This window comes from Alosa alosa, chromosome 22 (assembly GCF_017589495.1).
Source record: "Alosa alosa isolate M-15738 ecotype Scorff River chromosome 22, AALO_Geno_1.1, whole genome shotgun sequence".
NCBI lineage: Eukaryota > Metazoa > Chordata > Actinopteri > Clupeiformes > Clupeidae > Alosa > Alosa alosa.
In genome coordinates this window covers 7,587,121-7,614,620 of record NC_063210.1, presented here as the reverse complement: position 1 = coordinate 7,614,620, position 27,500 = coordinate 7,587,121, and the positions used below count along the sequence as shown (strand labels likewise).

General features: G+C 48.7%; 1 protein-coding gene across 1 annotated transcript in view; it reads left to right on the top strand.

Annotated features, from left to right (window-relative positions):
* Positions 1–27,500, top strand: part of LOC125287922 (transformation/transcription domain-associated protein) — a 103,414-nt gene that overhangs the window by 63,048 nt on the left and 12,866 nt on the right. Inside the window, 10 exon segments of the mRNA XM_048234006.1 lie at positions 1,568–1,703; positions 4,376–4,567; positions 7,717–7,912; positions 9,433–9,698; positions 11,288–11,388; positions 14,273–14,474; positions 17,576–17,737; positions 21,165–21,255; positions 21,654–21,853; positions 24,016–24,277. Of these exon segments, the coding sequence (XP_048089963.1) occupies positions 1,568–1,703; positions 4,376–4,567; positions 7,717–7,912; positions 9,433–9,698; positions 11,288–11,388; positions 14,273–14,474; positions 17,576–17,737; positions 21,165–21,255; positions 21,654–21,853; positions 24,016–24,277 (1,808 nt within the window).

Sequence of the window (27,500 nt, the reverse complement as noted above, 5' to 3'; positions counted from 1 at the left end):
CAACTCGCTCGTCGTTTGTTTGACAGTTTTTACTCTTTTGTTTTTCAAAATCCAGTGCGAAATTAAACACTTACTATAGCATTCCTAAACAGCAACGTTAGTCTGTAGAGTAGCCTTACGTTTGATGAAGGGATTTCCTTAATGTTAAAGAATAATTTGGCCCTTGCTGCTAAAACGATGCACACATTATTAGCCAATTATTTTGTTCATATTCACTCAGACTTGTGGCATTATAGGTTTCTGCTTTAGGTCTACCGTTGGAACAAAATAAGCCCAGAGTTTTCATTGATATGTAGGCCTATTTTATTCTTGTAGGGTACGCTATATGATAAAAGGCCAAGAGTGTCTTAAGCACTGTTTTATTTTATTTCGGTATTGTCTTACCGCAACAATTTTTATGTTGTATTTGGCTGCTGTGTTTGACTGAAATGTAGACTATTCTTTTTTCTTTTCAATACAGTATATGAAACAAACCTCAGTTTAGATAATCATATCTTGAGCAAATGATAAAAAATCTTTCAGAATGCTTTCCATTCTTGAACTGCATCGAATTGCAGCGAATCGTACTGAATCGTTTTTTATGAACATGTATCTTTTCTTGTATCGAATCGTGCCCATGTATCTAGATGTGAATCGTATCGTCTTTTACATGAGAGATTCACACCCCTAACACACACACACACACACGTGTGTGTGCTGGCTCTCCCATTGTCTGTTCTCTTGATTAAACGGCCCCATGCCTGGGGCTAATGTTAATGTCAGCCACATCCGCATCAGAGCATGATTCACCTCATTTCCATCACTAGCAGGAAAGCTCATCAAAAAATGATATTTTGTTTTTTCAATTAATAAATTTTTTTAATTGGCCACATGAATTAGCTCCATTATCATGGTAAGCAGACCAAGTCAGACCATGTGCGGACGTAATATGGTTAGTTGTTCTTCGGGGTTGAGCTTATTTAGCGCAGATGTTGTCGCCGAAGAAAAATGGCGTCAGGAGTAGTATTTCACCAACCTTTCAAGAACGTGATGCTGTCTAGATGTGGCCGGCGAAAGTAGCTCCCAAATGTGCAATCTGTCCTGGCCCACTGGCATTTCATTACTGCGGGTAACAAATGCATTACTGTTCGCTTGGAGTGAATCTCATCTAGTGCGCACTAGGGTTTTGTTTTATCAAGTGATGGCGGACGCAACCACATTGCATTTCCATGTTGTTGTTTTTTTTTTTTTTTTTTGTCCTTTTTCTTTTTTCTCTCGCGCTCTTTTTTTTTGTTGACCTTATTTCCTGTGCAGAGGCCGAGTTGAACTCAGCAGATTCCTCCCAAACGGGCGCAGGATGGAGACCGGAACGCTGCATAGTCGAAAGGGCATTGAAAGCGCAGCTTTTCATCAGTGACATTTATATCGTGTGTGTGTATGTAACCTCTGTGTGTGTGTGTGTGTATATCACCTGTGTGTGTGTGTGTGTGTGAGAGCCTATTCAGAAGCTCTTCGCTGCCGTTTTGTGTGTCCACTCACCTGCACCTCTAACCTGCTGGCCTTGCGTCTTCTCCCCCCTTTGCTCCAGGTGCTCCAAGGAGCTGAACCAGTGGGAGCCGCTGACTGAGTACGGCCAGTCCAAGGGCCACACTAACCCCTATCTGGTGCTGGAGTGCGCCTGGAGGGTCTCCAACTGGACCGCCATGAAAGAGGCCCTGGCCCAGGTAAGCCCCCACCATGTCTAGCGGCTCCTTCAGCACTGACCGAGTGGACACAGGGACTCCCTGGAATGCTAGGGACAGATGGAAAGGGAGTGACTAAATGTTTTTTTTGTTTGTCTCAGTGTTTTGTTTGTTTGTTTGCCAATTGAGTAGCTCATTGTTCAGATCACCATGTACGTACGGTGCCAGTTTGCGCAGCATGCAGCTCTGGCACAAATACGCCAGCGATGCCTCCAGCATGGTCCAATGAGACACCTGGCACACCACACGGGCATCAAACAGAACATGCCAACATGGATCGGTCCAGACTCCAGTTAGTCGCTGATGAGCATATCCCATCATGCAACTTGATGGTGGCAAAGGCCAGCTTTCTGGCCCACCCGTGCTTCACCTCACCACCACACCTGGTCCCTAATGAAATGCTATTACTCCACGAGTGTGACAAGGAGCTGCATGTCCATTAGTGCAGCGTGTCCTGCGGGTCACCTGAAAAGGTCAGCCGTGTGTCATTGTCCCCTTTCTTAAGACTAATGCTGGAGTGGCGTCCCTGTGTGTACACTCCGACTCAGACCAGCTGCTCCCTGACATCGCATGTACTATTAGTTAGACTTGGACACGTCCTGTAAGCATGATTACACACTCATAGACACACACTTGTACACACTCATATATGCACAGTTAAACATTCATATATATATATATATATATATATATATATATATATATATATATATATATATATATATATATATATATATATATATACACACACACACACACACACTGCACACTTCCACACTCACTCAGTGTCATACTGTCCCTCTGTTTCTCTTATTTTAACTCTCTCTCACTCTGTCACACACACACACACACACACCCACCCCCACACACCTCTTTTTGCTGTTTAGAAAGTTGAGCTGAAGGGAGTATTAAAAAAACCAAAGGCGGCTCGTCGGCAGATTGCATTGTTGACTCCAAGAAAGCCCTTTCCCAGCTGGGGGCTTATTTATGGAGCATACTTTTTTTCTTTTTTAATAATAAAAAAAAAAACAACAACAACAGAGCAGAAGAGCTATGTGATGGCGCCGGCCTGACACATTATAAATACGGCCGGCCGGCTCCCTCCTCAAGGAGACTTGGAACGCTTCCACCTGGGCCTGCTGTCCTAAGGTGACACCTAATTAAATTGTCCAACTCGCTGCCACTCTACCAACCCACCCTCCCTTCCTCCCACTCTCTCTCTTTCTCTCTCTCTCTCTCTCTCTCTCTCTCTTCCCCCCCCCCCTTCCATTTGCTATTCTCTTCATTCTTGTTCTCTCTGCATCTAATATTTACGGATATGGGCTTGAATAATTGCCCAAACATCTGCTGGGAAGTCATTTCTTCTCCCTCCCTCCCCCATCCCCATGTTTTTCTCTCCCTTGTTTTTCTCCCTTTTCCTCCATCTCCTCTTTCTTTCAATGGCTTGCCTTTTTTTTGTCTTTTTTCCTTGCGCAGGAAGCTTTGAATGCCTCCCCACCTTTCAATTAAAGCCAGGGTGATAAGGGCAGCACTGTCTCTGGGATATTCATCAAACGCTGGGGACTGGTGGGGGTGGTGGAGGCTGGCTGGGCGGGGGGGTGATAAGCACATGTTGACCGATGGCTGTAATTTCCTCCCCACCACCCCCCCCATCACCGTGTCATGCAGAGCGACTAGGACACCCATAAGCACCCAAAGCCTCTATGTCTGTCTGTCTCTCTGTGTGTGTCTTTCTTTCTTTCTTTCTTTCTTTCTCTCTTTCTCTCTCTCTCTCTCTCTCTCTCTCTCTCTCTCTTCCTCTCTCTCTCTCTCTCTCTTCTCCTCTGAAGCTCTCTCTTTTGTCCCCGAAGCTCTGTTTTTTCCTCCATTCCTCCAGGAAAATAGCATTCCTCCGTGGCGCGTCTCACATCATGTTGTACAATGTGGCCAGCTCTTGGCCAGGGCCCGGGCCGCTTTTGGAACGGCGCTGTGTAGACCCGTGCCTGCTGCGGTGGGACTGACCTGTCAGTGCTGCGAATGGGAACAGGATCGTGTGTGTGTGTGTGTGTGTGTGTGTGTGTGTGTGTGTGTGTGTGTGTGTGTCTGTCTCCACTCACACTTAGCAGCGAGTGAGCTAGCAACTCAGCGGCAACTCCTGTTATGTGCAACTCAAAGTGGATTCCCAATGTGGGCCTGTGGAAAACCCTATCCACACACACACACACATCCACCCCCCCAATACACACACACTTTATTTAAGAGAGAGAGAGAGAGAGAGAGACTCCTGTGACTGCTCCAGTGTGGGGAGTGCAAGCGATGCTGTTTTTGGGAAGAAGAATGCCAGCGCCAGCACTAGGAGTTTAATTCACTGCTTTACTGAGGTCTGGGTGGTGCAGTGTACAAGTCGTAGCTCACTTGGATTTAAAGCAGAGGGTTGAAAATAGACCCGGTCTGTAATATTGAACACACACACAGAGCAATCTTTATTCATTCACATTGAGCTGTCACCCAAAATAAGCAGCTCTGTAGCCCCTATGTGTCCATTAAAGTTAATGACTGTCAATCCCTTGGTCTCCATAATGAGGTATGTTGGAGACAGGTACTGCGTCTGTATGCACAAAGATAGTCTTGGCTTGGCATACTAATGATTAACTTTGTGTGTGTGTGTGTGTCAGGTGGAGCTGAGCTGCCCTAAGGAGATGGCGTGGAAGGTGAACATGCACCGCGGCTACCTGGCCATCTGCCACCCGGAGGAGCAGCAGCTGAGCTTCATCGAGCGCCTGGTGGAGATGGCCTCCAGCCTGGCCATCCGCGAGTGGAGGAGGCTGCCGCACATCGTCTCGCACGTCCACACACCCCTGCTGCAGGTAAGCAGGAGTCTCGGGGGGGGCGCACACACACACACACACACGCGCGCACAGCAGTACATGGGTACATATGTGCACATGCACATTCATGAGCACGCACAGCACATGCATACTGAGACAGCCTTATCGATATATTTAGGGAAAAGTACAAGTCTAGTGGGAACACGCCAAATATCACTCTGCAGGTAATATGAAATGTGTATACACACACACACACACACACACTCACACACACACACACATTTTTCTTTGACAGCAAAGTGCCCTTACACTTGAACAGACCCACTCCTGCACATTTTAGACACCCATTTGTTTTCCCCTCAAGCAGCTTGCATAGCTACTTTCTCAAATCTCACATCACCCCCCACACACACACACACGCACACACACCTGCCAAACGCCCCCTTGAAGTCTACATAGCCCCTTTCAAAAGACCTGTCCATTTGGTGTGAAGGGTTGTATAACTGTTCCAAGATTGTCTCTGAAATAATTGCTTGTCTTCACTGCGATTTCTCTTGCACCACTCCATTACTTAAGGCATCTCTTCTCCCCGGTGTCTCTCTCTCTCTCTCTCTCTCTCTCTCTCTCTCTCTCTCTCTCTCTCTCTCTCTCTCTCTCTCTCTCTCTCTCTCTCTCTCTCTGTGCCCCTGCGTGTTCTGTTGAAGTGCCAGAGATAATGTTGACTTGCGCTTTTGTCATACTGAATGGAGGTCTGGCATTAAAATTCTGCCTGAGCGACGACCACATAAACAGTCCCAGGCACAATAGCCCACTTCTGCCGTGTGTGTGTGTTCTGCAGCACTGGAGAGCCCTTTTGTTAGAATGTGCCATCGGGGTTGAGATGTTATTCAGAGGCAAGATTGAGGCATGTTTTGCATTAAGGTGCTGTGTGTGTGTATTTTTTCCCAAGCCTATTGAAAATATATTTTATAGAGTGTTGGAATAGAGTAAGTGAGTGAAGAATGTGTGTGTGGGCGTGTGCAGTATGTGTCTTTTTGTGTTGTAGTTTGTCTGTGACTGCACATTTAATTTTGGTAGATGCACACACCTCTGGCTGCAATCTGCCTTTAGCTGCCCAGAGTGGGAGAACCAGTCTACTAGCCCTGGGCAGCTCTTTGGGCGACCCGTAGGCAGCACCTTTCTCCGGTGCAACCTGCAGATAAATAAAAGCCCAAACTCCTGACTAATAGCACGAGCAGGCCATCAAAAGAGCCAGCTTGGCACACCCATCCGCATGTTCTACTTTGAGCTGCTTAGAAAAGGGATGCAGGGACTAGTCGATGATTGAACACGATTGGGGTTCATTTCAGTGATCCTGCCTGGGTGGATCAGACCCCTGAAGGCTTTTTTTTTTTCCGAGGTCTTCAAAGCTGGCCTCCCTTTTTTTTTTTTTTGCGTTTCTTAAGAAGCGGTGTACAGAATCGTTAAAGGCAATAGTACATGTTCAGCAGTTTTGGTTGTGTTGAGACGCCTGCGCTTAGGGGAGCAGCGCGCGGCGAATGTTGTGGTGTCGTGTACTGATACGAAGCCGCCTGTGTCCACTCCAGTGCGATATGCCAGAGTTGCCGTTGATAGCCGGCTCGTATCTCCCGTCCAAATTGTGGTGTGAAATATTCACTTGAGTGTTTGGCCCGTGTGCAGCGGGTAAGTGCAGCGTTTACTGATAACTAAAGGGCTCTCCGCCAACCAGCGCAACATGCTCAGTCACTAAACAAGAAGAGGGGGGGAGAGAAAGACAATGAAAGGGTCTGAAGAGGGAGAGAAGCCTCCTGGAGAAGCGATTAAAAGAGTGTGTGTGTGTGTGTGTGTGGGTGTGTGTGTGTGTGTGTGTGTTGGTGGCTGAGAGATGTGCACGAAGAGAGAGTGGTAGTAAGTTTAAAGTGGCAGTAATTACTTGGTCCCATCAGATAGCGATTGATTAAATACCTGCAAGAAAATTAAATTTACATGATGAATGGGCCCTCCGAATGAAGGTTATAATGTGGCATCAGCTGATATTAACAGATAATTGTGAAAAATATTGTATTGCTTAATTTATTTTGTTTCGGGGGGTTTGATTTGGGCGGGTCCGCAGAGTGATTTGGCACATTTATCTCTTTAAAGCAGGCTGTGCACCAGATTCTGTGAATACACAGTGTGTGTGAGCGAGAGAGTGGGGGGTGGGGGAGGAGCCTGTATTCAGTTAAAAGTCCTAGTGGCTTTTGAGTATACCAGACTCGTTTGTTGTAAATCATGTTGTAGATTACATGCCACGATCCACTGTTTTTTTCCAATCATCTTTCTCTCTCTTAATTGTATTTTGTGTTTGGCCTGCTCAGATTCTCCCCAGATAATTTCCACCGGGCAGACTTGTCCAAATCCTGGCCCCGGCCTATCGACAGCCACATCAAAATCTATTGATTAACAGAAGAGTGTAATTAAGGAATCAGGCATTTTCTAAACTGGATTGATTATAGCAGTTGAGGCAGTGGCAGAGAACCCCCTCGCGTAGGTCTGTGTTTCATGTAAGATTAGATATGATAGAAATCCCCCACCCCCATCTCTCTCTCTCTCTCTCTCTCTCTCTCTCTCTCTCTCTCTCTCTCTCTCTCTCTCTCTCTCTCTCTCTCTCTCTCTCTCTCTCTCTCTCTCACCTTCTGACTTTTCACTCTATTCTGGTCTCTTTCTGTAAATTGTTTTTTAAGTTACATTGATCCCTCCATTTCTCTCAGGCAATGCACACCTCATTTTTCCACACTCCCCCCCCCCCCAATAAAGATCATAAGCTGCTAATGCAGTGACTAATGGCTTTGAGATGTTGTGTGTCAGATGGGGGGGGGCATTTGGGAACAGAAGATGAGACAGAGAAAGAGCATCCAGCTCTGCATGTCATCTGTCTACTTCTTTCTTTTTCTTGAATTCTCTCTCTCTCTCTCTCTCTCTCTCTCTCTCTCTCTCTCTCTCTCTCTCTCTCTCTCTCTCTCTCTCTGTGTCTGGCTCAGTCTCTACTTTACAGTTATTTGTAAAAATGTCATGTCATTTTTTTGTGAATCCTTGGCTTAATTGTTAATGAAAAATGGAACCAAAAAGTTTATCTCTCTCTCTTTTTTTTCTTTCTCTCTTCTCCCTGTGTCTGTGTCCCTCTCTCTGTATTCCCTGGCCATCGGCAGGCAGCGCAGCAGATCATCGAGCTGCAGGAGGCGGCCCAGATCAACCTGGGCCTGCAGCCGGCCAACCTGGGCCGCAACACCAGCCTGCACGACATGAAGACCGTGGTCAAGACCTGGAGGAACCGGCTGCCCATTGTTTCCGATGACCTTTCCCACTGGAGCAGCATCTTCATGTGGCGCCAGCACCACTACCAAGGTAGGACCGGCCGGAGGAGAGCCGCACAGCCTGGGAGCTCAGATGAGCAGCGTTTTTCTGTTCACACATTGAGGGTCTTCGATCAGAACACATCGGGATCCTGTGAACTTTACTGAAGATCAGAAGGAGACTTCTGTGCAGTATGCTGGATTAGATTCAACTTTATTGTCTTTTAGCAGAGTACAGGTACAGAGCCAATGAAATGCAGTATATGTGAATATGTGATATTACTTCCAAGACTGCTTTTCTTTTGCGGGAATGTAGACAGCCATTGAAGGTTAAGCCCAACCATGCAGTGTAAATTACAGGTGTAGCTCTCTGAGCACATGGTATGTAGTTGGGGTTAGGGTGATCCAAGCAGGTGATAATGCAATCCTACACCAGAATCAGGACTTATTTGGCCTTACGCAGTTGCTCCAACACTACAATGGAAGTAAAGCCGTATATTGTGGCTCAGTTGAGTTAGAAGTTAAATATCCCTGCTCTTGATCCATGGTGGATTCTTTTGTCTCCTTTTTGTTCTGGAGAGCCAATTACATGTAGGTGTAATGACCAGGTCAGCTCTGGCACGGGCAGCTGTGCTAACCGGAATAATGGACCGGCGCAGGTCACGCACACTCCTTCAGCGAGGCACGACCTCGGCAGCTCTCCTCCAGCTATCCAGGCAGCGCTGGACTATTAATGGCCATTATCTCCTCTCGCGCGGAGACCTGCCCGTGCCTTCCGAACGCCTCGTCACTTTGCAGCCAGTGCCACCGAGGTCTCGAAAAAGCCTTCAGGCTCCGGCGTATAGTCGTGTAGGACAAACGCGTTGGTTGCTAATACGAATCTTAACGACGGGTGATATGAATGCAAACCGCCGCTGAGCGTGTAACGGCCCATTGTTCTCCTTATTTACTTTTATTTTCTTTCTTTGGTCCACCAAACACGGAGAAGCTCGAGAGCCACTGTTCAGCGCCCACTCTTTTGTCGGCGAAACCCTGGTAATCGGCGATTTGTAAAGCGGAGAGGCCCGCGCGGTCAAGGTTTGGGAATCGGCTCCCAAGCATGGCTGATGTGAAGCGTCGGCTGCCTCCAAGACACGGTTGAAGTGCAGTAACTCTCTTGAGTTATGCGGATGTGAGCGCTCAGATGAACTCCTACTGTAGGTGGGGGAACATGTGCCAGCCTTCTGAAAGGCGAACGAGAAAGCAAACGGCAGCTGTAGCTGCTTTAGGTGGGCTGTTGAGTCACTGTTGCACTAATTCCATGTTACCAAAGGGTAGTACGCAGCGGATTAATCAAAATCTGAACGAATTAGTTACATTAAATAGACACATTTTGCTTTTAACATTTTTATGTAGGGTTTACCATTTTATATTTCCCAAAGCTCATTGGGTTCCAGCAGCATTTGAACACTGATAGCTGATTGTGTGTGTGTGTAAGCTGTGAAGCTCCTTGAAACATATGAATAAATGGAATGTTTATACTTAAATAACTTAAATAACTCTGTTCACCTTTAAACCCTTTCACGCTCCTAGCCATCGTGTCTGCCTACGAGACCAACACGCAGCACGACCCCAACACCAACAACGCCATGCTGGGCGTGCACGCCTCTGCCTCCGCCATCATCCAGTACGGCAAGATCGCGCGCAAGCAGGGCCTGGTCAACGTGGCGCTGGACATCCTGACCCGCATCCACACCATCCCCACGGTGCCCATCGTCGACTGCTTCCAGAAGATCCGCCAGCAGGTCAAGTGCTACCTGCAGCTGGCCGGTGTCATGGGCAAGAATGAGTGCATGCAGGTACGCGGCCCCACCCTGATGAACTTCTGCCCGTTTGATTTGACTGTATTATTTGTTTGCCCCTAGAAAGTCTTACTCTGTATTATGTATATTAATGTATATATTAATGTATAAATGTAATATCCTTGGTTGCTACGTTGGTTGATACATTGCATTGTATCAAAGCAAGCTGTTTATTCGGAACGTCTTTTAGTTTATGCATTGTAGTCTGAACTTCCCGCAAATGTCCTGTTTATGGCTCAGTATTGCGTTTCCATTGAGTCACATCCCAAGATGGGATTCCTAAGACCCCAAACAAGCCAGTTAGATCTTGCGTGGCTATTACTGCTCCTTAATGTGGTTATTGCCCCTGGGCGGCCCCTCTTATTTGATTTGATTTCCGTATGTTTTATTTTGGTCGTGCCCTCCACTGATCCCCTCTGCTGATCTGAGTCAGCCTGCTCTCATTATGGCCCCCCGGCCAGCACGCTGACCGGCTCCTGATTGGCTGTGAGAGGGCTGCTACAACTCTGGTCAATAAGGGACGGCCCAGCAGAGCACTGCTCGTTAACGTGCCATTGGCTTTAGAAAGAGTTTCTTTCTCCCTCTTTTAGCCTTTTTCACTGTTGGTCTTTCATTCATGTTCTCTGATTCATTTACCTATTTACATATTCACTGCCATCATTTCCTCCTGTCTTTCTTTCTTTCTTTCTTTCTTTCTTTCTTTCTTTCTCTTTCTCTCCCTCTACCTCTCTCCACCTCTCCTAATATCTCTCCACCTCTTCTCCCTAGCCATTGTGCCTGCTCCAATCTTTCTTTGCTCGTCATAACTCATCCCTCACCTCTCGGATGGACTGATTAGCCCCTCTCTCCTCCCCACCCCTCCACAAACCCCCCCCCTCTCTGTGGGTGATGGAGCCGCGGGGTCCCCCTCTCCTGTCAGACCTCCAGGTTTAATTTGGAAGGCAATAAAGAGCCTCCCCTCACACCCCCACAGTCCCCCAGCAGGGACTGGAAGTGTTGTTTGGCTGGGGAGGGTGTATGTGTGTTTGTGTGTGTCAGTACACTAGCAATGCCATTGTAATGGAAACGGATGATGTGCACTGGTAGATGGTAGATCATCCAAGTCTAAACTTGTGTTTGGCAGGAGCAGCCCTTAGGCACTCGTGGGTTGAATTAGTGTCTCGGATTGAGATGATTGATCTTGTTTCCTCAACCTACACACTCTCTCTCTTGCTCTCTGTCGCGCTCTCTCTCTCTCTCTCTCTCTCTCTCTCTCTCTCTCTCTCTCTCTCTCTCTCTCTCTCTCTCTCTCTCTCTCTCTCTCTCTCTCTCTCTCTCTCTCTCTCTCTCTCTCTCTCTCTCTCTCTCTCTCTCTCTCTCTGTTGCTCTCTCTCTCTCTCTCTCTCTCTCTCTCTCTCTCTCTCTCTCTCTCTCTCTCTCTCTCTCTCTCTCTCTCTTTCTTGTTCACTTGCTCACTTGGAAGTTTGTTTGCCACCAACACAGTCGTCAGTGTTCTTCCAGTTTTGCAGATGAATTGCAGTTTAGTAGATAAATTGCGGTCTATGTCTGACCCCTATTGTCTGTCTGTCTGTCTGTCTGGTTGGCAGGGCCTCGAGGTGATTGAGTCCACCAACCTGAAGTACTTCACCAAGGAGATGACTGCCGAGTTCTACGCGCTCAAGGGCATGTTCCTCGCTCAGATCAATAAGTACGTCCTCCTGATTGCTGGTCACAAGGTTCTTCTGTCTGCCCCCGTTTGCCAGTGCCTCCCTGTGTTCTCTCACTCCTTTCTCTCTCCCTCTCTCTGTCTTTCTCTATCCTTCTTTTGATCTCACTCTCCCCTCATTCATTTCTTGCTCACTCTTCAACCCTCCTGCACATGCCGGTGTTATTTCCTGTACATATCTCTCTCTCTCTCTCTTTCCTCCCACTCTCCTCCTCTTCCCCTCTCTCTCCCTCTCTCTCCCTCCATCCTATCATCCATATATATATCCCTCTCTTCCTCCCTCCCTCCCTTCCTCCTGTCCAGCACTCATCCTCAGCTCTTTGCGCCAGGCACTGCCTCCGTCCCCATCCATAGAGCAGCTGTCCTTCTTGCCATCACTTAGCTTTTAAGGCCAAGCCTCCCATGGCTGGAGTGCTCTATTTATATTTCTCCCCCTCAGCCACTGTCTTGTACTCCGTCTCCATCTGTCTGTCTCACCTGCTTGCTGTCTTGTTCTCCCTCACTCATTCTTTCTCTCATTCTGTCTCTCTCTCTCTCTCTCCATCTGTCTTTCACTCTCTCTTGCACTCTCTCTTTCTCTCAGTTGAACACTGACTCAATATAATTGAAGTGTATTTATTTTCAGAAAATGTCTCCATTTGTGAGGGAATGAAAGTGGAGTGGTAAAGGTCAAACGAAAAGGGTTTAAATTGAAGGCTTCAAATATAAAGAACACACACACCCCTGCACGTATCGTGGAATAAGATGAGAAATTCCACCTTGCTCCATTCTTGTCTCTGAATAAGAACATCCCTTTTGAAGCTGTGTGGTGTCCCTGAGTGTATTTTGACAAGATGTTAGTACAGAAGACACACACACACACACACACACACACACACACACTCACACTCACACTCACACTCACACATCATGTGTTTTTTCCCAATCTCCCAGTTGGCACCCAAAACCGAGAGGTGTGTGTGTTTTTTGTGAACACAACTTCTGACTCACTGCCAAAGGCTATTTTCTCAACTCCGGTCTGTGCTTGCACTTTGTGCTGCGCTATCTGTGAATCTCAAACTTAAGCAAACACACTGTACGTTCAAAGGGAAATTGGGGAAACAAGTTGTGACAAAATGAAGTCTGATCAAAGACATGAAGTTTTAGGAGATGCATGAATTCCTCTGCTCTCCTCCACACACATATACATACACACACACACACACACACACACAGACACACATACACACCTTCTCATCATGGGGTGGAATGATAGTGACCCCCCGGGGCGCGGTCCAGACTATTAAACGTTCGGCAGCGAATAATTAACTCAATAGCAATTTGCGGAATCTCCCGTCATCAGCAGCGCAGGCCTCTCTTTTCCCCCTCCTCAGCACTGACTAATGTTATCATCCTCCACCCACACACACACACACACACACACACACACATATCCAGCTGCTGAGGGAGTATTAACTATTAAACAGGGTGGGGGTGTAAGGGACTAGTATTATTACTGCCTGGGGTGTTTGAGCTGCTAGCTTCATACTCACATGTGCTACTTAGGCTAGGTCTCCCCTTGCTCCACCCGCATAAGAAGGGTGGTGTTGACACTGACTGTCTGGCGTCAGGAGGTGGAGAGTCCCACATGGTGGAAGGGGCAGTCCGCAGGTCAGGGCTTTGGGAACGTGCTGCGGAAGGGGCAGTCCGCAGGTCAGGGCTTTGGCCTCCACTGCAGCATAGTAATGAGGGAGATGAGAGGGATGCTGTTAAAGGCTTTTTGATGATGAGCTCGTCTCTGATGAAGACACAGGCTGACCTGAGCCAAGCGGTCACTCCGGTCGAAGGAGCTTTTTAGTCTCTGATTAGCCCCGGGGGGAAACAGCGGGAGGTTTAATGGGACACAGGGCAGCTGCAACAGACACACTCACACACACACTCACTCTCACACACACACTCACTCTCACACACACACTCACTCTCACACTCACTCACTCTCACACACTCACTCTCACACACACACTCACTCTCTCACACACACACTCACTCTCACACACACACTCACTCTCACACACACACTCACTCTCACACACACACTCACTCTCACACACACTCACTCACACACACTCACTCACACACACTTACACGCTACCCTATCTGGGTCTCAAAGCTCTCGCTGAAGTTGATAGACAGGAAAGGGTTACAACTCCCAGCTCTCTATTGGACCATTCCAGAGGCTGTTATGCCAGACTCCCTCCCAGCACGGGGCTGTAAAAGTTTCCTTAATGTTCAACACCGGGGCACGAAAGACAACATCGGCCTCGTCAGCATTTCATAACAGCCTTCAACGTCTGGGAGCTGGTAACACCCGAGTCCTTCGGTTTATTATTGGAACCTTAACAATAAACACAATCGCTGATGAAGTTGATGAACATGGATAGCTTGGAATTAGTTTTTGTCTTCGTTGCGAGTAGCCCCTTTGGGCTCCATTGTAGATGAGATTTTATTTTTTTCCTCCAACAAGCCACTGATGAAATATTGAACATTTGTGAGATATTAAAACCTCAACATGTTCAGAAGAATCACACAGACAAGCACTCGGGGAATTTTACTTCAGCAAAAGTTCAAAGAAATGTAGAATGTAAAATCAATTTCTGCATCGTCTGCTGTTCAATCACTTTCTGCCCGCTGACGAGTCTGCAGCAGATATTAATTTAGTGTGTGCTTTTTACGTTCTGCCATATGACGGTCATCAAGAGAGTCCACATCTGACTTTCAAGGTAAATTACTCTCTGCACTCACTCTTACTTTGCCTCAATATCTCACTGTCGGTTCTCTCCCTCTCTCCTCCCTCCTTCGCGGTCTCTATCCCTCGTTCCCGCCGCAGGTCGGAGGAGGCGAACAAGGCGTTCTCGGCCGCGGTGCAGATGCACGATGTGCTGGTCAAGGCCTGGGCCATGTGGGGCGACTACCTGGAGAACATCTTCGTCAAAGAGCGCCAGCCGCAGCTGGGTGTCTCGGCCATCACCTGCTACCTGCACGCCTGCCGCCACCAGAATGAGAGCAAGTCCCGCAAGTACCTGGCCAAGGTGAGGCCTCCACCTCTGTCTTTCTGTCTTTCTGTCTGTCTTTTTCTGTCTGTCTGTCTGTCTGTCTGTCTGTCTTTGTACATCCCTTCCATGCTGCTGGCTGGTCCTATGCCTATGGTTAATGATGCTGATCATAATGACACAACAACTTTAATGTCTGTGTGGAATTTGACACTAAAATGCTGCAAATCCAACATAAAAAGAGAAAAGAGCTTGAATGGGTTTCCCTCCCTCCCTCCTCCTCCTCCCTCCCTTCTCCTGCTCATCCTCACTCACTCCCTTCCTCTCCCTCCCTCACTCTCTCTCTCTCTCTCTCTCTCTCTCTCTCTCTCTCTCTCTCTCTCTCTCTCTCTCTCTCTCTCTCTCTCTCTCTCTCTCTCTCTATCTCTCTCTCTCTCTCTCTCTCTCTCTCTCTCTCTCTCTCTCTCTCTCTCTCTCTCTCTCTCTCTCTCTCTCTCTCTCTCTCTCCTTTTTACTTCAGCGCTTGATTCTCTCATTCTCACTGCCTGATTGCCTTACTGTTCCCCTTTGTCTTTTTCTCCCTTTCTGTCTCTCTCACACACTCACACCCCCCCACCCCCAAACACACATTCACACACACACTCTGGGTTCTCGGGAGGGTTTGGGTTTGTCTGACAGCGCTAATTGGCCCTTTGCCTGCTGGTCTGCTGTGGGGACATGCGGAACTCCACAGAGACCGGTTCCTGACATGCCTTAGCACCGGCGCTGTGCACTGCAGAACGCAGCAGAACACAAAAGAGCCAGAGCAAAGGCAAAGAAAGGGGGGGGGGGGGGGGGTGGAGTAGTTCAACAGTCCTTTGCTAAGCAAGAAATAATTTAGTTGTTTCTTTCCCCCCCTTGTTGCAACTGCATTTTTTATCATTGCAAATTGCGTATGATTTTACAGTCGGCTCGTACAACACAATTTGCATTGCATTAAAAAGCTCAGCGTTCAGCCGAGCCGCTGTGCCACGCTGTGCCACGCACGCCGCTCCGTTTGCATTTGTTCTCCTCTGGAGACTCTCGGCGACTCCAGTGCAGTCTGGCCACGCTCCCTGCTGAGATTCTCTGCTGATGAGGCGCTAACCCCCCTGTGATGTGACCCCAACACTGGCCATCAATCCTGGGCTCTGTGAGCGCCTGAGAGCCTTCTCTAGGTCCAGCCTGGGCTCCAGTAGTAATGGCATGGAGCTGCCCGTCACTCTCTCTGCATCACTCCATCTGTAGATCTCTTTTCCATCTAGTCTTTATCCTCTGTTTGTCCCCGTCTCAGGCTCTTTATCCCACCTCATCTCCTTTCTTCTTCTATTTTCTTTTTCTCCTTTATTGTTCTTTCTGCCTCTCTTTTAGTCCTTTCATGCTGTCATTTATGTCTCTCCCCTGCTCTCTCTCTGCCCTGCTATGTTGTCTCTCTCTTTTAGTCCTTTCATACTGTCATTTCTCTCTCTCTCTCTCTCTCTCTCTCTCTCTCTCTCTCTCTCTCTCTCTCTCTCTCTCTCTCTCTCTCTCTCTATAGCCCCCCCGCATCTCTCCCTACAATTTCGTCCAGTCACCGCTGGCCCTGAGTGGGACCTCCCTGCAGCTGGGGGTTAAGAGCTTAATTCCCCCTCTGTCAGTCCAATCTGACCAGCCCTGTCTTGCCCCTGAACAACCCCCTGCCTCCCCCTTCCCCTACACTCTCGGTTGCAATGAAATTCTAGCAAAACACACACACACACAATCCACCTGCAGTCAATCAATACGACATGGCCTCTGCCGCTATCTGCTACCCGGGCGCTCTCTCAGCCTTAAGTCCCCATGTAAGCAACCCGCCCTGATCAATGCAAGGGGGTGGAGGATCTCGACGGATCATCTGAGCCTAAAGAGATTGTCATTTTGTTGTTGTTGTTTTTTTCCTCTCTTGTTCCAATATAGAAGTGGTGCTTGTGTTGCTTCGTTTGTTTGTGTGTTTTTTTTTTTTTGTTGACTAGGCATCGCGTGTCGCGGGCTCGTTTGCCTCTGAGCCGCGAAGCGGATAATGGCGTTTAATTAGCTTTGTGACGTGCCGCTCGGAAACTGAGGACGGGGAGGAGGGGTGGGGAAAAAAGGCAATTATTTGTACAAATGAACGAGTGAGTGGCACTAATGAAACCGTGCAGCGAGTGATGAGTCTCCCGCACACACATACAAACTTGTTATTTTATGTGGGCTGTTTATATATTTTTGTAGTTGCTCCCAGCCTGTGTGTGTGTGTGTGTTTGTTTGTTGCGGTCTGGTCTGACCACTCCAGCGCAGACGGCCGCTCTAATCAGATGATTGGCCCCAGAGGTGGTGTTTTGATTGGAGTGCTGTAAACACGACAGGCACCCTCGCCACGCTGAGCTCACCCACTCCACTCCGCGCCGTTCTCGACCGCCAGCGCCAGCCTGCGCTCCATGGCTTAGCGCCCAGTGGTGCCCACCTAACGGCCCTCCCCCCTGGGCACAGAGTAGAAACACTGGGGTGGGGGGGGGGGCTTTGAATTATGGGCTGTTACGGCTTTCTATAGTGTGAGCGAGAGAGGGGCGCTGGGGAAGAGGGGGGTACTGCCATAATTTAGCGATGATGAATGGGAATGGATGCACAGTGATTATCGGTAATTAGCCGCAAGCTGTGTGGTCTGGCCAGCCCACGGCGCGGGGTCAGCGGTTAATGTCTCCATTAGAGGCCCTCACCTGCCCCGCAGCACACACAGCCCACCATCGCCGGCCACCCTTTTCCAGAAGCTTCTCAGCCCCCCATCCAGCAGCTGTAATGGAATGGCTCCCCCAGTAAGCAGAGATGCCATGGATATGATTTAACGAGCCATTAAACCATTACCTGTGGTCCTGTGTGTGTGTGTGTGTGTGTGTGTGTGTGTGTGTGTGTTTTCATGTTTTTGGGATGCCAGGGATTGCGTGTCTGATGAGCTGTTTGAGTATCAAGAGTATGCTGAAGATAAATGGCTTTCTTTTTTTCTCTTCCTTTCTTTCTCCTTCTCCCCTGCCCATCCCTCTCTCTCTCTCTCTCTCTCTCTCTCTCTCTCTCTCTCTCTCTCTCTCTCTCTCTCTCTCTCTCTCTCTCTCTCTCTCTCTCTCTCTCAGGTGCTGTGGCTGCTGAGTTTCGATGATAAGAACGCGCTGGCTGACGCGGTGGATAAGTACTGCATTGGCGTCCCTCCCATCCAGTGGCTGGCCTGGATCCCCCAGCTGCTCACCTGCCTGGTGGGCTCCGAGGGCAAGCCACTCCTCAACCTCATCAGCCAGGTACACCCCCTCGCCCCGCGCTAATTGAAGAAGTAGTATTTATATGGAGTGTGTGCAATTACACCCACTTACCGTGTGTGTGTGTGCCATTCGGATGATCCTGATGACGTTACCCCCACCCCTCCACTCTCATTCCCCCCAATCTATCATTCTGAAGAGGAGTCTCTTGAGCAAATTCTATTTATTACATGCATCTTTTTTTAATAATTTTTTACATTCCCTGCCATCCCCATTGAGCCATAGTGTGTGTGTTTATGTTTATATATATATATATATATATATATATATATATATATATATATATATATATATATATATATATATATATATATATATATATGAATATATGAAGTGTCTATATATTTATATATTCATGTGAAATCATTTATGTAAAGCGTTATTATTGTGGGAGCGGCGGTATCGCGGCAGCGGAGCGCCAAATTAAAGCTGGGACCGGCGTGCCGTGGTGTGTCGCGTCTCCGTCTCCGTCTCCGTCGCCGTGGTGGAGGGTTATTATTTCCGAGCCATTTCCAGCTGGAGGACTTCAAAGAGTACACAGCTGCTCCCGAGGCCTCACTCACAGTGTAGAGATGGCAAGGAAAAGTGAGAGAGAGAGAGAGAGGAAAAAAGGAAGAGTGGAGGGAGGAGAAAAAGGAAGAGTGGAGGAGAGAGAAAAGGAAGAGTGGAGGAGAGAGAAAAGGAAGAGTGGAGGAAAGAGTGAGAGAGAACAGCAGTGATGGATGGAGAGCGTAAAGGGAGAGCAATGACAGATGATGGAGTGAGAAAAGGAGAAAGGGTGAAGGAACGAGAGAGGGAGTGTGTGTGTGTGTGCTCTTCACACGCTCCTGAAGAGCCACAGGGTTGGTTCTGAGAGTCCAGATGGCCTGTTTAACATGCAGACCAGACAGAACCAGACTTCAGAGCACAGGTGGAGCCAACGCAGACGCTCCTCTTCATCCCCTGCCCTTCATATCCGAGCACCGTCCAGCGGCGGAGAGCAGCCCTCTCCGCCATTAGTAGCCCTACTCATCCACCTGCCCCTCGCGCCTGGGTCCTTAAGGCCGTGTGGAAGTGTCTGGCTTACCTTGCGCCTTAATGAATTGACTTGTCAAGACCGCTCTAGTGAATGACCACTCTCGTCTCCTCCTCATCCCCCTCTGTTTGCTCTCTCTCTTTCTCTCTCTCTCTCTCTCTCTCTCTCTCTCTCCCCCTCTCTCCCCCTCTCCCCTGACTTGTGCAATCTCTCATTCTGATCAGTGGAGCCCTCCTCATGAACTGATGCTGATTGAAGGGGAAAAAAGGTGCGCTCCCCACCTGGTCACCACCTCCTCTAAAGAGCAGAGCTTACAGACGCCCGGGAGCCTTTATCTCGGCCTATGAATTATTGAGGGCCCCGTTCCGGTTGGGTGGAGGTGGGGTTTGGGTGGGAGCAGCGGTAGGGTGGAGGGGGAGTGTAGTGGAGGGGGAGTGTAGAGGGCACATCTTGAGAGGGGGGGGGGGGGGAAGGAGTGAAATATTGATGAAGGCAAAGCACGCTGGGCGCTGAGGCCAGCGACTCTCCCCCAGCAAGACTGGAAGAGGGCAACACCTGACACCTTTTTATCTTTCACTGGCACACACACTGCCGTCCTTCCTTTACCACCTTTTCTCCTCTTTCATAGTTAATGTGCTGCTTAAGCAGGCTTTTTAAAGTGTGTGTGTGTGTGTGGAAGCACTGTGTAAGTAAGTGACTGCAGGTTTGAGGTGTCTCTAAACCCACAGGCGACGACGACTTGCCCTGCCGTTATCAGTGCAGACACCTCGCACCTATCAGATGTCTGTCTAATGGCCGTGTGTGTGTGTGTGTGTGTGTGTGTGTGTGTGTGTGTGTGTGTGTGTGTGTGTGTGTGTGTGTGTTTGTGCGCTTGTGCGCAAGTGCGGAGTTCCAGATTGAAGAAGCTCTGTCATCAGCACTCTTGAGCCACCTCCTACCAGCTCGTCTCTTTATCATTCTCACACAAGCTGCACCAGCCACCACCATCTCACACACACACACACACACACACACACACACACAGAGACACACACACAGACACACACACACAGAGACACACACACAGAGACACACACACAGAGACACACACACAGAGACACACACACAGAGACACACACACAGAGACACACACACAGAGACACACACACAGAGACACACACACAGACACAGACACAGTCTCTCCACCTCAGTAAGCTCCACACAAGCCCTCTTTTCTTTCCAGCAATCAACACAGACACTCTTAAGCAACCACTCAGCTCAATGCACACGCCTATACATTTCCACTCTCTCTCTCACACACACACGCGCAGGCACACACACACACACACCCAGTGGTATTTAGAGGGCAGCATCTCCTCACAAGAAAATTACTCTGAGGTCCTGCGGCAGCTATTTAGCCGTCCCAATCAGGGCCTGACCTAAGCGCCAAATGTGGCCAGAGCTTGTGACTTTCTGGAGGAAAAGAACCTTTTTTAAAGGACACAGTCTAACACACACACACACACACACACACACACACACACACACACACACACACACACACACACACACACACATACATACATACATACATACATACATACATACATACACATTTATATACACACACACACACACATAGGCTCTGCGGTCCAGTCCTTGCCTTAGGCTTCTTTGTGAGCATTTTTAATGGAGCAGTTATATCATTTTCAGATAATTTTTTATGATGCAACCACAGGTTAAGACTTCAGTGCCACCTCTCTCCAGTCAGGGCGAATTGGCAATGGCACATCCATCTTTTACTGTGATAAATGAACACCCACACACATACACACAGAAGTGTGTGAACTAAAGCTGCAACTCTGTCCTTTATGGTTGTGAATTTGCTGAAGGACGACACACATCGCCTTGGCAAAAAAAAGGACACACCCCTCCCAAACACACACACACACACACACACACACACCACTTCTGTGAGTGTGTGTCATCCTCCGCCACAGCTCAAATCTGCCCTTGATGTTTGGCTCAGTGTTTTCCTCAGCTTATGCTCTCAAAGGCCTGCGCTACCAAAGAGCCTTCACACATGATTCTTTTAGAATGTTTTTCTTTTTTGGGTTGTGTTGGTGTTCCCTTGAGCCGCGCCCATCTCAACCCCACCCCGTCTCTAAATATCTATCCCCCGTTTATCCCTTCATCACCCTCTTCTTTACCCCACCGCTTTTCTCTCTTCTTTTTTTTTCCTTCCTTCATCACACTCTGGACTTACTCACTCTTTCTCTCTCTCTTTCTTAAACCCTCTGTCTTTTCCTTTCTCTAAGTCCCTTGGAGATTATTATGAGCTGAATGTCTAACTTTGTGTGTGTGCCTGTGTGTGTGTGTGTGTGTGTGCCTGTGTGTGTGCCTGCCTGCCTGCAGGTGGGCCGTGTGTATCCTCAAGCTGTGTACTTCCCCATCCGCACCCTCTACCTGACACTGAAGATCGAGCAGAGAGAGCGCTACAAGAGTGGTGAGTCCGATGCCCATGTCTGTGGTCGAGCTGCAGTGTCCAGAGATTTGACACTTCTCTGGCCCATTGAGGAGGATGATTATTTAAACTGAGCAGTGTCAAGTAGGAAATGGGAGATTAAATCTCCATATTTGGCCATTTTCTTATCTGGGGTTCACTGTCTTTTTATACTGCCCTCCTTTCACAATGCCACCTCAGTCTTCCTCTCTTCCTTTTCCCCTCTGTTGCTCCCCCTCTCTCTCTCTCTTTTAGTCCTGATTTGTATGTTTCTTGATTTTATGTTAATGTTTTATAAAATGAGAATTCATCTCTCTCTCTCTCTCTCTCTCTCTCTCTCTCTCTCTCTCTCTCTCTCTCTCTCTCTCTCTCTCTCTCTCCTCCCTCCCTCCACCGGTCAGATTCTGGTCAGCAGCAGCCGAGCTCGGTGGGAGCCCAGAGTCACTCGGCGTCGGACCCGGGGCCCATCCGCGCCACGGCACCCATGTGGCGCTGCAGCCGCATCATGCACATGCAGCGAGAGCTGCACCCGACCCTGCTCTCCTCGCTGGAAGGCATCGTCGACCAGATGGTCTGGTTTAGGGAGAACTGGCACGAGGAGGTGAGGGGCGCCTGCCCTGATACACACACACACCGAACATACCAGCATGCACACCAGCTTTGCATACAACATACACGCCATAGATAACAATAACACACAACAAACAAAATGGACACATACCCTCTCACCCTCACACACTCAAATTTATACACACACACACACTAAGACAAATGCATAACTCGGGTACGCACCAACATTATGTCTATGTCTTTTTTATTTCAAACTCGTCTCTCATAAACATAAAGACCTAAGGCTTCTCTCAGTAGCAAAGACATCATGGTTATTCTTTGGGCTGAGTGAGCTGTAGAGGTTCAGTTCGGGAAAGCCGACTCATTGAGAACGAGAGAACGCAGAATGCTCAACCTGCGTTTTCAGGCAGCAGTGTTCTTGCTCACTTGCTAACCGTTGAAAGCACCGTAAACATTCCATTCATTTAAAGCTAAATGCAAGCTTTTGAATGGGAACTGCTCGATGTCTGTCTGTGATTGAGGGCATTTCATAAAGCTTAGTTAGGTCCACAAGAACGGAAGCACAGAGAACAGAACACACGCCAAGTTCATCCATCGGCAAGGCAGTTTGCTAACGTCACATTATGGGCTGCATGGAGATGCCGAGTCCCCATGGAAACTGTTATTTGCAGAAGGTGGCTCTTGTGTCCTTGTCCCTGTCAGCATGGCTGGGCTCTTAAGCGTGCCTGGGCCAGTCTTATTCCCTACTCCCATAGGGCTCCCAGCTCTGCCTGGGGCACAGGGGCTCTTCTGAGAAGTGCAGGTATTTACAGAAAGGGTGTCCTTATATAAAGTGCTCATTATGAGAATAGCCCCACCCAATCTCTCTGGCAGAAAAGAGTCAAAAAGTGGCTCATGTGTGCCACTGTGTGTATGTGTGTGTTTGGGGTGGGTATGGTGTGTAATTGCTCTAGCTGTGTGTGTGCATGTGTTAGAGGGAGCTGGAACACTGTATAATGTGTTTGATGGGCGTGCTGAGCAGGGGATAGATCACCTGGTGCCAGCCTCGCCATGGCAACTTCAGTTCCGCCAGCCCACAGAGCTGGGTAGTGGGTAGGCAGCCAGGCGACTCTGAGCCCCGTCCTGTGGGAGAGGGAGAGAGGGGCGAGGAAGGGAGGATTACGGGAGATGTCTGGCAGGTGTCCTGGACTGTCCACTGGGCCCCTAGTGTCCCTGCCAGGTGCTTAGAGGCCAGAGACTCCACAAGGGCCTCCTCCAGGCCACTAGAGAAAACCTGACGCATTGACTTGGAGCGTCTATCTAGTGGACGGACTGACAGTGCGTTTGTTATGTCCAGAAGGGTTTTGAGAGAGAGAGAGAGTTCGCCCACTTTCTTCTCTGCCTTTCTGTTTCCTGAGCTTCTTGGACTCTAAGAAACAGGCAGTGTCAGAGAGAGAAGGAAACAGAAAGGCTTAAGAGTCCAAGAGGCTCAGTCATATGTGGTGGGTGATGGTAATTTTGATACCATAGATTTAATAGAGACCCAGTCAGACCAATAGTATGAAAAATCAGGAACAGAGTTTATTTACAATGATGCGCATCAAGGGAGAGACAGCATGACGTCACCTAAAGATCCATCAGCTGCTCTAACGACAAGGAAATAGTTAGGGTTTAAGGATCCTTCCAGGCTGACAGGAGATGGCGTTGGTCATCCCATCTCACGTGGACTACACTGAATCAGACTCTGATTAGTGGCAACCTGGCAATCCAGAGCAGATAGCTACTGACGCAGCCATGCAGAACAGTGAAACACTGCAAAGTCATAATATTCCCGCTTATCTCTAAATACAGTCACACACAGATATACACAGGGACAGTACAGATATCATAGTCATTATAGAATCATACTTTTAGTATCAAAGTGACCCACTAATGAGAAATGCAGAACATTAAACCACATATTGGAATATTGGACATAATGCAGAACATTAAACCACACATTGGAATATTGGACATAATGTTCTATTCCACTTTCTCTCATGGGTTAGCAACAGGTTTTGTAATGGAATGTTAATTCTCCCTTCGCTCTCTCTCTCTCTCTCTCTCTCTCTCTTTCTTTCTTTCTTTTCTTTCTTTCTTTCTCTCTCTCTCTCTCTCTCTCTTCTCTCTCTCTCTCTCTCTCTCTCTCTCTCTCTCTCTCTCTCTCTCCATCAGGTCTTACGGCAGCTGCAGCAGGGCCTGGCCAAATGCCACTCAGTGGCGTTCGAGAAGAGCGGCGCAGTGTCAGACGCCAAGATCACGCCGCACACGCTCAACTTCGTCAAGAAGCTGGTGAGCACGTTCGGCGTGGGCCTGGAGAACGTCTCGAACGTGTCCACCATGTTCTCCAGCGCCGCGTCCGAGTCGCTGGCGCGCCGCGCCCAGGCTACCGCCCAGGATCCCGTCTTCCAGAAGATGAAGGGCCAGTTCACCACCGGTCAGTGGACTGGGGCTTGCAACCCTATTCCCTTTTGTCTTGTCTTGTCTTGTCTTATCGGTCAGACAATTCCATTTAACTTCAGCTATCCATGAATTGCTATGATTATGCAATTATAGCACCCCTACTTTCCATCTCCAAAAAAGATTTTTGAGTCAATACCACACACACACACACACACACACACACACACACATCCACATATTTCCTTTGAATGTACCATCTACTGTCAATATCTGTCTTTCTGTCTGGCTCCACGTTTCACTTCAGTGAATGCGAATGACATCAAGTGCTTTTCTGCATGGAGTCGACCTTTTTTTTTTTTTTTTTCAATTCAAGGCTCCACGGTTGCACAGAATCGGCTTCAGTCGTTAAACAGGCGCATTAAACACTTATGACACACTGCCAATACAAAGCAGTAAAAAAAAAGATGCCTCTCACGGCAACAACAGCATCCTGTCGGATCGCATCCAAAGTGTGCTCTCTGGGGGTCAGCAAGGTCAGGGTCAGACAGCTGTGTGCTGTGGGGTCGTGTTGATGGTGTACAGAAAGTGCGCTCTGTAGGGGTCATTAAGGTCTTCACCCCCCCACCGCCTTTTTTTTTCTCTCTCCTCAGCTAACCCCCCCCCCCCGATCATCTTACTCCAGCCCTGCCCCTACTTTCCCTCAGCTCAATACTACCTTTTGTTGCCTGCTCACCACAGGTCTCTTGCACTTTTGTCAATAACAGCCCACTCATCTGTCTGTCTCTCGTCCCTTCTCTCTCTCTCTCTCTCTCTCTCTCTCTCTCTATTCTGCTGTCTTCATGTCAGTGTCCACTTTCATTGCGAGGCTGGCTTTTTGTTTTTGTTTGTTTCTTTGACGCCCTGTAATTTGAGCGCGGCGGTTTTTCCGGGGCCCTTGCGGTAGGACTTTGTTTTTTCGGGAGATATTTCTCCTCCACGGTGGATGTTCCATTCCGGGGAAGAGTCCGGCGGGGTTTTTTTTTTTTTTTTTTCCTGGCCCAGTTGTGAGGGCCTGGGCGGGCCGTGCTGGCCGGCGGGGGCCAGCGGTCGCCTGCCTGCTGCAGCCAGTGGAGCGGTGGAGAGAGCCGGCCGTCCTCCAGGTCTCTGGAGCCCCACAGCACCCCACTGGATGCTGCCAGCTGGGTGGCTCAGCATGGATGGTAGCAGAGGATGCTGTCTGTGTGTCTCTATCTCTCTGTGTGTGTTTGTCCTTGCTGGTGTGTGTGTGTCAGTGCAGTCCGTCCGTGTGTGTGTGTGCGCGCCAGTGCAGTCCTGTTCGTGTTTGTGTGTCAGTGCAGTCCGTATTTGTGTGTGTCAGTGCAGTCCGTGTGTGTGTGTGTGTGAACTTGATGAACTGGCCCTATTTTGAATTGCCTGTATATGAATGTGCAAGAGAAGGTGGCGCAGCTGTGTCTGCATCTGTGTGTGTGTGTGTGTGTGTGTGTGTGTGTGTGTGTGTGTGTGTGTGTGTGTGTGTGTGTGTGTGTGTGTGTGTGTGTGTGTGTGTGTGTGTGTGTGACCATGTGTGAGTCGCAATGGCACCCCTCTGGTTGGCCTGAGTATATGTGTGTTCGTTTATCTTCATGTCAGTGTCTTAACACGCTGCACACTTATGTGTGTCTGCATGCGCGTGTTTGTGTGTGTGTGTGTGTGTCGACCCCTGTGGTAGACAGAGCTCCAGTCGCTCCCCCTAATCCCTCCATCCCTCCTTCCCTCCCTCCATCCCTCCGTCCCTCCCCTGTGCGTTTTCGGGGGAATAATTGGAGCCCTGAACCATGTGATTTAATTTAATGGCTGAGGGCTGAGGCCTGAGCGGCACACTGAGAGAACAACAGGCTAGAGAAGAGAGCGAGAGGAGGGCAAGAAGAAGTGAATGAGAGCAGAGAGAGGGAGGAGAGGAAGAGCGACAGGAGAAGAAGAAAAAGGAGGAGGTGGGAGGAGAGAGTACACTGAGCCTCGTCTGACTGTAGGGACATTTCACAGCATTGTTGCGTTGCTATAGTACAGCTCTCTCTTTCTCTCTCTCCCTCTCTCTCTCTCTTTTTCTTTCTCTCTCTCTCTCTCTTTCTCTCTCTCCCCCTCTTTGTGTGCCTTTTTTCTTTCTTCAGTCTCTCCTTCTGTGTCTTAAAAAAAGAAAGTGGCTTTTTATGTGAGTTCTGTCGATGTGGTGGCGACTGAGTAATTTTGCACCCAGTTTATGAGTTTGTTTGTGCACCGTGTGTGTTTGTGTCTGTGTGTGTTTGTGTTTGTGTGTGAGTGATGTGTATGATCAATTCCCACAGCACATTAGGGCTTCTGGAACGGGTCCCTTTTTTCGCCTCCGTGGTGACTTGTCATTTTAAAGCAGCGTCAGTAGCGTGTGCCATCGAAGCGCTCTTAACTAGAATATGAAATGATTTCATATTGTAATCAGTGAGCTTTGATCGGGCGCATTTCACAAAGCTGTGGGTTCATGTAGCGACCTGGCCCATCTGTGCCTGAGCAAAGTGAATGCCCACTAGCGCACACACACACACACACACACACACACACACACACACACACACACACACCCCTCTGTGCCTGGCATTCGTCCATCCTCCTCCAGTCTAGAACCTTCTGTCCACCTCCACCTTTTTCTGTCTCTGCTGAGATTCTCTCTTGAATTCTCTCTCAACTTCACTTCAATCCCTCACTTCTCTTGCTCTCTTCATTCCCTACTCTGTTCTCTCTCTCTCTCTCTCTCTCTCTTCCTCTCGTTCTTTCTCTCTAATTTTCTCTCATTTTTTTCCTCCTTCCAAGCTGTTGTCTCTAATTTCTGCTCCTCGGTCTCCCCTCAGTGCTCCATGTTAAATGCAGTGGTGCTGCTTAAGCATGTGGGTGCCTTGTCGTAAAACGCCTCCGTCTCCGTGTGTGTGTGTGTGTGTGTGTGTGTGTGTGTGTGTGTGTGGAGGAGAGAGGAAGCAGATGTGTTGGTGCCAGCTGTCCCTGAGCAGTGAGGCGTTGCGAGACAGTGTGCCCTAAACCCCCACGTGCCCGCCTAACACTGGCCAGCTGTTGCCTGCTTAGGAAGAAAGCACCCGTGGGAGAGCCACCAGGACGGGAATCTTTTTTTACACGCACACACACGCACACGCACACACACACACATTCATGCTCCTGCTCCTACATGTGGCATCCAGCACAACGTATATGAGGAGGACGAGGCAGAGATCTATGGCACATTGTTATTCATACTC